We start from the raw sequence: 10,101 nt of genomic DNA on the forward strand, positions 1-10,101 counted from the left end.
AGAGATGTTTTGGTCCATTCCTCCATCAGATCCCCTCTAGAGCAGAGATGTTTTGGTCCATTCCTCCATCAGATCTCCTCTAGAGCAGTGATGTATTGGTCCATTCCTCCTGTAGATCTCCTCTAGAGCAGAGATATTTTGGTCCATTCCTCCTGTAGATCTCCTCTAGAGCAGAGATGTTTTGGTCCATTCCTCCATCAGATCTCCTCTAGAGCAGAGATGTTTTGGGGTTGAGATCTTGAGTGTGGCTCGGCCACTCCAGGACCTTGAAATGCTTCTTCTGAAGGAACTCCTTGGTTACCCGGCAGTGTGTTTGGGCTGGTTGTCATGGTGACAGACTCAGCTACGTTTCATCTTCAGTGCTGATGGACGGAGGTTTTCCCTCAGAATCTGACCATACATGGTTCCATTTCTTCTTTCCTTTACACGGATCAGTCGTCCTGGTCTCTTGGTGAAAACAGCCCAAACCATGATGTTTCCACCCCCATGCTTTACAGTAGGGATGGTGTTCTCCTTTCTCCTCCAAACAGAGTTCTTACCAGAAGTTCTGTTGTGGTTTCCTCTGACCATCGGACATTCTCCAATCCTCTTGTGGATCATCCAGATGTTCTCTAACGTCAGACGGCTCCACATGTTCTGGCTGTAGCAGGAGGACACGTCTATCTCTGCAGGTTTGAGTCCCTGCATAGCGGTGTAATGTGTTACTGATGGTCGTCTTTGCTCCTTTGGTCTCTGCAGGTCTTTCACTATCCTCTGACAGAAGAAGTTACAGAACTCTGGATGGTTTAAAGGTGAACAAATACTTATTTTAAACCATAATTGACAAATAAATTCTTCTGGTTTTCTTTGGTGAATCGTCTGCATAGAGTCAATCAGACCTACCACCGATGGAAGAGACGACCACCAAAGCTCCTCTGGTCTGCTCCAGGAAGGGCAGAGCTCTCCCAGCCATCTGGACGTAGCTGTGGAAGTTGATCTTCACACAGACACAACATCAGGACGGCCCCCCGGCCCCCACGGCCCCCCAGACGCTCACTCACCTTCATGAGCTGCCGGACATGTTCGTGATCTCCGTCCCACATCCTCAAGTAGCTCGGTCCGATGTGGTTCAGAACCAGGAAGTCCAGACCTCCCAGGGTCTCCAGAGCAGAATCCACCACCCTGTCCGGGTCTGAGTCCGTGCTCATGTCTGCTGCTATGGAAACCGCTTTCTGAGCCCCCAGACGGAGACACTCCTCCACCACCTGAGAGACCGACAGCGATCAAACAGTCCGGCGCCGCGACCACGGATCAGCAGGAGAGTGAGAGAGTGGTTCTGTTGGTGTGATCTGTGATGAAGCTCACTGACCTGCTGCAGGACCTTCTCCCTCCGCGCTGTGATGACGATCTGAGCTCCGAAGCGAGCGTAGTGATAGGCCATCTGCTCCCCGATGCCTGAGCTGGCCCCCGTCACCAGAACTCTGGCGCCTCTGAGCGTCTCTGGGAGGAATTCAGCCGTTTAGTCGTTTACTGACGCTTTCAACCGAGTCCTACAGAGTCACTCTGATCCAGCTGCCGACGGGACGAGGGGTTCGGGGAGATGACGGCTGAGCAGTGGAGGAGATATTCTCTGGAAAGTGAAGCTGTTCCGCCGTGATGAATTAAACCTTTTTTTTTTAATTAGTCAAAAATGTGGCAACAGACAGCACTTTTAAAGACCATTTATGGAGGTCAACAGACAACAAAAGTAGATTCAGGGTTTGGTTCCTGTTCCAGTTCACAAGCAGACGCTTGTTTTCAGCTCTCTTGATCACGTTTAATTAGATAGTCATGTGATTTATTGTTCCTTAAAGATTATTAATGACCTGAAACTGTGTTGGTTAGTTATAAATATCTGAGTTATGAACCAGATGATGATAACTCATGTGGAGAAAATGGTTAGATAGACCCGGGGTGGGATTATACAAGTTCGCTTCCTCCCACTCTCTCTCAATGGATTGATTGAAATAAACCATTTCAAAATCAAATCAAAACTCAGAGTTCAGTTTCAGGTTTCATCATCAGATGTTCCTGCTGGTTCTCTGAGTAAGAAAGGAGGCGATTTAATCCAAGAAGATCAGGACTTCTGTCTCTGAGACTTTTTCTGTCATCTCCAACTCTGTGAAAGATGAAGGTGACTCCATCAGAGATGTAGAGAAATATCGTCTTGGAAAGGACTGGAGGAACTGAGTATCTTTAGCAGAAACTGAAGAAATGTGATGAAGATGAATAATAATCAACTTTTGAGCGACCAGTGAGGTTTCAGACATTCTTCTGATCTCTGTCCTGCAGCTCATCATGTTCAAATACAAACATAATGCACCTGCAAACATCTGATCACTTACCTGGATCAAACGTGGGAGACGTCCACCGCAAAGCAAGAAACAAAACACACAAACTGACCGTCAGGACCTTCGCAAGAGACGCCATTTAGAGAAGCTGCACTTTGGAAAAGTTAGACTGGATCTTTGAGAACTTCCAGGAGAGTTCGCAGAACTTTTACAGGTTTCGTCTGAAGCAGATTCATGGAGACGCATCAGAATAAACTGCAGTTTATGTCTCTGTAAAATATTAGTAGGTTTTACTGATGGGGGGGGACTAATTCACTGAGGCCTTCAGGTCAAAGATGAAACCAGCCAGGAGAGTTTGTTGGTTTTATTACCACCGACCTGTGAGCAGTAAAGTTTAAACCGACACTAAAAACACTGAAACTCCTTTGCTTTCGTCTAACTGTCCTACAGGTGGATACGGGCGTCTGCACACCTGTCCCACCTGTCACACCTGTCACACCTGTACGGGGCAGCAGGGGACCTTCAGGAACTTATAAGGTCATAGCTCACACAGTGAATCTGTAAAGAGAAAATGTGGATGCACATCTATATCTATGGGCGTGCTGCGGGTGACAGGTCAGTAAGGGGGAAGAAGGTGAGACGCAGTAAATGAGAAATGTGCATTCACACCGAACGCAATTCGCACCACAAATTTGCTGCTCGTCGCCTGTCAAAAAATGTGTTCCTGAGTTTGACACCATGGGCGCATGTGGGAGGAGCTACCAGCTAATGTTCTTATGATGATCACTGTAAGGAAGAGTGTCTGGATATCTCAATTAGAATATTGAGAGATAAATCAGCTTTATTTATTGTGAAGAGTTCTACAGAAACATCAGGAATCATGTCTCCATGTTTGGGTTCATATGATTATTATTAAAGATTTCCCCGGTATAAGGAGCTGTGTCTGTATGACAGCCGCTTCCACAGTGTTCCTGTGTCTCTGCGTCTGAGCTTGAAGGCTCTCTGTCTCGTATTAACCTGAGAGGGAAAAAGTAAAATTAGGAGATCGTTTTCCTTTTCTTTAATGTCTGGATGAGGCCCGAGCCGGCAGCCTCCTCACCGCCCAGCGGCTCTCTGTCTGCCGCATATCGAACGAGTGAGCTCCACCGCGGGAGGAAAGCCGCCGATCTGTCCACAGTGTGTCCCGCCTTAAAGTAGACAGCTCTGCAAACCTGCAGCTCCAGCGGGTTCATGAAAACAATGCTCGCTCTGGATTTGTATTCTACCGCTGGTCGAGTCACTGAAGACGTCACATGCTCAAAGCTGAGTTCCTGATTAAAGTTCCATTCTATTCCAAATAGATTTTAAAATTTTACTTTTTAGAGCCTTGCACGGTCAACCTCCAGCTTACATCTCTGACCTTTTAACCCCAGACTCTTCGGCCCGATCCTGGAGGTTTTCCAACCCAAATCTAAGAATCATTCCAAAAAGAGGAGAGGTCTCCTTCAAAGCCGTTGCTCCTCGTCTTTGGAAATCCGCCCATTGCCGTCAGATCGACTCCGTTGAGTGTTTTAAATCCCGGTCAAGATGTTTTTATTCAGGAGAGTTTTTAGTTTATTTTAGTCCTTGTTTTACTGTCTTACTGTGTTTTTTACTGTGTTTTAGTTGTTTTACTATTGATTCTATTTATTTCTCTGTGTTTTATTAGATTTTTATGCTCGTGTCGTAAAGCACTTTGTGATTCTTTCTGCGAAAAGTGCTATAGAAATTAGGGATGTCCCGATCCAATCACCTGATCGGAAATCGTGCCCGATCACGCGGTTGGACGTGATCGGACTCCGTTGTCCAATCAGGATCGGATATTTCATTTGTTCTTATTATGATCAGAGCTTTATATTTCATCTTATTATTCCAGATGAATACTCCAGTAGAAATCTACATGTCAGGAACAGATCACAAAATGTTGTTACCGGAAAACGCAACAGTTCAATCAAGCTAGCTAGCCGATCACGGATTCAGACTTCCGGGATCAATGACTCTTTGAAAACGCTTTAAACTGACAGCTAGTGTCTCTAAACAACAACCTCTAAAGGTATTCCAACAGAAAGAGACAGTTTTTGTTTCTTTTTAATGTGAAGCTCTTCATGCTGCAGACAGACGGCTACACAGCAGCTGCTAACTGCTACATGCTAGCGCCGTGATTTAACTCCTTAGGACCCGAGCTGTCCTTTGATATGCCTGTTTGATTTATCTGACAGAGAAATAACAGTTAAGAAAATTAACTGCTGTGGTAATAAAACCAAAAATGTGATGTCTTAATAACTTAGAAAATAAGCACATAACCTTAAAAATAACTAAATACAACTAGTAAATTAAAACTAATAATGATATCAGCTATTCATGAACACTCATCAAATTTGATGCTAAAACAAAAATCATAATTTATTTTTAAGAATTTTAAATGAGGACAGGAATCACATCTGGTCAAAAATGTTCAATAGCTCTAAAGATGTTAAAGCTAAAGTCACTAAACTTTATCACATGACTAATTATCACTTATATAACAAGAAAATTGTATTTTTTCCTAGTTTATATTTGCTGTATTTTTACTTGTTTATTAAAGCTACTTCACAGAAGTGTTTTATTTAAGTTTTTAATGATAAAAGAAGGTTAATGGAATATAAATAAGTGACAACACATATCTGTTTATTTAATTTGTTCATGTTTTAAATGTCTTATAAAAGTATCGGATCGGGACTCAGTATCGGCAGATACACAAAATCAAATGACTCGGAATCGGATCGGGACATCCCTAATCGAAATAAAGATATTCTATTCTATTCTATTCTACTCTATTCTATTCTGATTGGCCGATGCGACTCAACGACCAGTCAAACTTCAGATTCTACATTTTGGATGAACCGCCCGATCCGCGTCGCTGCTGCTCTGTTGCCTCACCGTCTGCTCAGCTGTTTGACAGGACAAGTAAAAAAAACTGGGTGTGGGGTGTGGGGGGGTGGGGGGCGTTAAACTGCTGGTGATCAGGAATCAGGAAATCGGTGTTAGGCCAAAAAAATATATAAATGTCTGAAACTTTTTGCTATTCTAAAAAAAACGTAAATATTTTCAGCTTCAAAGCTTTTTTTTTTTAGGTTTCAAAACTCCAAATGTTAATTTCAAAACTTTTTCACTTTCAAATCTTTATTTTCTGTTTCGAATCTGAAATTTTCAGCACCGGGACTGAGGTTACCACCCTCATGGATTTTGATTGGTCCTTTGTTTTAGCCCCGCCCCAACATGCCACAACGGGCCAAAAGCTTTGAAACAGAAAATTTCAAATTTGAAACGGCAAAAAAAAAGTTGACAGTGAAAAAAAGGTTTTGAAATTTAAATTTTGAGTTTTGAAACAAAAAAATTTAACATATGAAGCTGAAACTAAGTTACATTTTAGAATAGCTAAAAAAGTTTCTGCAATTTAAATTTTTTTGGGGCCAAACACCAATATTTTTTAAGTTGTTTTATTTGAGTTTCAAATAATATTGTCACCAATTCAGCTCCACACATCTGGTTGCCAGCAGCAACTGTCACCGCAGTTCTGAGCACTTGTACTACGTTTCCCATCAGCCTTTCTTCATGCAGTCTTGCTAATTCCACTCGTATCTGCTCTTCTCCTTCAGTAGCGAAGCTCCTGAATCTCCCTCGTCTTCCTCGCCGCCTCAGCCTGGTCCGGCCTGGCTCCACCCCCTTTCCTCATTCTAAGGCATTTGGATCCATCTGCCACCTTCTGATACAAAGATGGATCAAACTATTTCTGCTCCAAAATCACCTTTATTTAGCTTCATGAAAGCAACAAACATTTTTGTTTCATAGCTGGAAATGAATTCAGACGTCAATCTGAAATCTGTCGTTGTAATTGAGTTTCTCTGCAGCTCATAGTTTCACCTGATTTCTTTCTCTGCAAACATTTATTCTGAATGAAGAAAAAACGTTTCTTCACAGACTGTTGAACGTATGGTTAGGAATGCAGGTCATTTTGAGGGTCAAACTGCATGTTGGACATGAGGGAGGGGTCAGGAGTCTGAAAGTTCTGATCCAGATCTGATCCAATCAAATAACTGTAATAAAAAGAAGAGCCACAACAAAGAAAGACAGTTTTGTTTATGTGCAACATTTGATCAAACAGGCTAACATCATGACAACCGGGTGATGGTTTTACAAGACTGTCAAATGTTTTAAACAAAAAGAAAGACGGACTTTTGTTCCATGCTGCAGTGGAAACCTGGAATGATATATTTTTAAATCCAACTAAAGAAACAAACGGGTCACATGAGCCTCATCAAAGCAACAATGAGAGATTTGATTAAACTTTATAGATTGTAAACGTTGACCAAGAAAACGTTTCTTTGGGCTCATTGAGTGAAACCATTTAGATATTTAACACTAAAGAAGAAGAGAAGTCTTGATGACGAGGAGCATCACTGAGGAACCTAAACAAGAGAAATGAATGGATTTGTTTGAAAGGACAAAACTGGCTCCAAGTTTGACCACAAAGAAAACAGAAGTGATGAAAGTGTTGATGCAAACCAGAGACACCAGCGACAGTATTCAGCTGTGTGTTCTTTAAAAGATGAAACCCTCTGATTCATCCGGGTCGCTGTTAAACTGGTCCATGATCCACGTCCTGAAGGAGGAGACGCGGGTGTAGACATCGGGGGTCCTGGGGTCTCCACACCGACGCCCAGAGAAAGACACGACGCCCGCCGCCGCGCCGTCACAGATCATCGGCCCGCCAGAGTCCCCCTGTGAAGACAGCATCCGGCCCGGCGGTTAGAGGAAGACGCTTCACACGAAACCACCACGTCCTCAGCGACTTCCTCTTACCGAGCAGAAGCCCTGGAACCTGCGGGCCCCAACGCCACAGACCATGGAGCTGACCACGGCGACGTTCCCCCACCTCCGCTGGCACGTCCTCTGAGGCAGGATGGTGACGTTGACTTCCTGCAGCCGGTTGGCTATGGTCCGGTTGTCCCCGATGTCCCCCCAGCCAGCCGTTATGCAGCGGTTAGCTGGCCCCACCTCTCCCGAATTCAGAGGAAGGACCTGCACCTCTGGAGTCAGCCGAGCTCTGCCATCAAGCTGAGAGGAGGAGGAGCTTCTCATTTTGACATCAGACGCTGAAGAACGGACGGGTCTGAGCTGGAGGGCTCACCTTCAGAAGCATGATGTCGCTGGACAGCTGGTTGTAGTCTGGATGTGGGATGGATCTGAGAACCCTGAAGGTCTGCCTCGACGCCTCATTCCCCTCCAGCGAATCTGCCCCGAGCACGACTGTGAGAGGTCTGGAACAGGACCGCAGTGAAACCACATGAACTTCTGTGGGTTCGTCTACGAAGACGTCACAGAAACCTCCCGAAACCAGCAGCTTTAAAAACGGCAAGTTAGTGTTTGTCCGCGTTTTTGGACGATCCAAACTGTAAACAAGCATTGATTCTACAAAAGGCTGGAATAGATCCCCAGTGGAGCAGACGATCAAGCAGCAACAGAGGAAACAATCCTTTAGTAATGCAGAACCGGCAGCACTTTCTGTTCATTACTGGGAACATTTGAGTTCCCAAAAATGGATTTCTGCGTCCAAACTGCAGAACTCCAATGGAGAGCCGTGGAGGAGCAGCAATTCAAACATCTGCTTTTGTTTTTGTACTGAATTCTAGATGCACACATGCTAACATGTCATCGTCTGAATACTTCATCACCACCTTCCTTCATTGTCGCTCTTTTAGCTCTGAATATGGTTTACGAGGACACAAGAAAACACACATTTAGCTGCAGTTATTATTAAAAGAGACATGAAATGCTGGAGAGCTGCTTCTTCATGACTCATCGGAACATTTCCGTCCTCGTCGGTCGTGGATCCGTCAGTTCACGCTCAGGAATCGTCATCTGCTGCTCAAACTTACACGGGAAATTCGCAGTGAGCCGCGGTCAGCACAAAGTCCTCCCGAACCAGTGCCCCCCCACAGAAATGTTGACCTCTGATCTGCAGTGAGGCCATGTAGGGGCGTGAGTGGGGGGGTGCATCTCTGCCTCCGACGATGTGGGAACCAGCCGCCCCTGAAACGCAGAACGCCGAATGGTCAGGCCGTGCAGCAAACGTGAGCGCCGATGAGGTCGGACTTACCCCCCAGGAAGAAAAGCAGCAAGAACATGACGGCCTTCATCTCCGTCCAAGGACACGGCCCTGCAGGCTTTATATCTGTGGAAGAACGACGTCCTCCTTCTCTGGGGTTTATTGCTTTACCGGGTTTGGCAACACGTCGCTGTAGAAGGTTTACGAAACAGGCTTTCATCATTTATGGTGGAGACTGATGGTTTCAGAAAGAGGAATGCAACGTTCACAGCGTGTAGCTGAAGAAGAACCCGGTTTAGAACAATTTTCACTGTGACTGGGTTTTCTGGAGGCCTTTCAGAACCTCTGCTCTGGTTTTCTCGGTCACAGATTGTTTTTGTAGGACGGAATATGTTCATGTTAGGGGTGCATGGTGGTGTAGTGGTTAGCACTCGTTTGTCACAGCAAAAAGTCTCTTGTTCAAATCCCAGGTTGGTCTTCTGTGTGGAGTTTGCGTGTTCTCCTGGTACATGCATAGGTTGTCTCTGGTTTCCTCCATAGACCAAAGACATGCTCCAGATCGTTTGGGTCAGTCCAACGGTTCAGCGATGTCTCTTACCACCTCTTTGCAGATGACATCCAGCTGTTCTGTTCTTTTAAGACCACTGAGACCCACAGACTGAGCTCCTTAATCAACTCCCTCTCCCATATAAAACAGTGGCTGAATGACAGCTGTCTTCAGCTGAACTCTGACAAAACAGAAACACTGATTATTGCCTGGTCACTTTCAGAATTTATTTTAAAATCTTAGCCCTAGAGCCCTTCATGGACAAGCCCCTTCCTACATCTCAGACCTCATCCAGGCCTCCCAAAGGTTGGGATCCTCAGGGCAAAACTTACTGATGGAGCCCCACACACGTTTTAAAACCTGAGGAGACCGTTCTGTTAAAGCTGTGGAACGATCTCGACCCATTTTTACATTCACTGGCCTCTATTGATCTTTTTAAAACACAACTCAAAACGCATTTTTACAATCAAGCTTTCCAGCCCCAGTGAGTGGGCCTCATCTAGAATGTGTTGTATTTTATGTGTCTCTTTTACATATTTTGTGTATTTTTGTATAAATATTAGACAGTAAAAACATCAGAATATTCAAAAACTGGTCCAAGGTGTGTGTGTTTGTGGGGGGGGGGGGTAGCTGAATATGGTCACTGAAGATGCTGAAGAAATTTACTGTAATTGCAAAAGGCGTTTGCTGACAATGCTAAAGCTATAAAGCTAACAAAGAATTTGAAAAGTGTATTGGAAAATGGCAAAACTTCTATTAGTTCTAAAATGCATAAAAGTATGAATGTCCTGAAAATGCTGAATGTTTTGATATCAATATTGCTTAGATTTCAAAAGTGGATAAAGAGTTTAAAGAATTTCTTCAAAAATTGCAAACATTGAGGAATTTGTAGGGAATTTTGCCCAAAATCCTCAACACATTCCAGTTTTGTCCAAACATTTAGTGTCTTGCCCAAATTTTCTAATAAAAACTCCATAGATACCAAATTATCAAAAATAAAAAAGCTAGCACTTTGCCAAAATATTAGCTAAACTGGGCAGAAATCACATGGCAGTTTGAAGTGGTCAGATGCTGCATGGGGTCCTTGTTCCCAGACCACACTGTGTCTGCATCCTCAGCTGCAGGAACGGTTTTCTGGA

At 44.2% G+C, this 10,101-nt stretch overlaps 2 protein-coding genes across 3 annotated transcripts in view; both read right to left on the reverse strand.

Moving 5' to 3' along the window:
• LOC112140963 (hydroxysteroid 11-beta-dehydrogenase 1-like protein) overlaps positions 1 to 1,498 on the reverse strand; it is a gene marked incomplete at its 5' end in the record, with an annotated part of 3,235 nt that extends 1,737 nt beyond the window's left edge. Inside the window, 3 exons of the mRNA XM_024263997.2 lie at positions 883 to 976; positions 1,041 to 1,244; positions 1,349 to 1,498. Coding sequence (XP_024119765.2) covers positions 883 to 976; positions 1,041 to 1,244; positions 1,349 to 1,498 — 448 coding nt within the window. The remainder of the gene's footprint in view (positions 1 to 882; positions 977 to 1,040; positions 1,245 to 1,348) is intronic.
• Positions 1,499 to 6,428: 4,930 nt separating this feature from the next.
• On the reverse strand, positions 6,429 to 8,551 carry LOC112140959 (mast cell protease 1A). Of its 2 annotated transcripts, XM_024263992.2 has the most exons (6): positions 8,467 to 8,551; positions 8,246 to 8,399; positions 7,498 to 7,627; positions 7,170 to 7,424; positions 6,873 to 7,088; positions 6,429 to 6,775 (listed from the first exon to the last, which is right to left on the reverse strand). In XM_024263992.2, exons 1-5 carry the CDS (start codon positions 8,504 to 8,506, stop codon positions 6,909 to 6,911), a joined length of 759 nt encoding a protein of 252 aa, XP_024119760.1. In that variant the 5' UTR covers positions 8,507 to 8,551; the 3' UTR covers positions 6,429 to 6,775; positions 6,873 to 6,908. The 2 variants fall into 2 exon arrangements, with proteins under 2 accessions (XP_024119760.1, XP_024119759.1); XM_024263991.2 differs by having other exon boundaries at positions 6,429 to 7,088.
• Between the last annotated feature and the right edge of the window lie 1,550 nt (positions 8,552 to 10,101).

Source organism: Oryzias melastigma, linkage group LG15, assembly GCF_002922805.2.
Source record: "Oryzias melastigma strain HK-1 linkage group LG15, ASM292280v2, whole genome shotgun sequence".
NCBI lineage: Eukaryota > Metazoa > Chordata > Actinopteri > Beloniformes > Adrianichthyidae > Oryzias > Oryzias melastigma.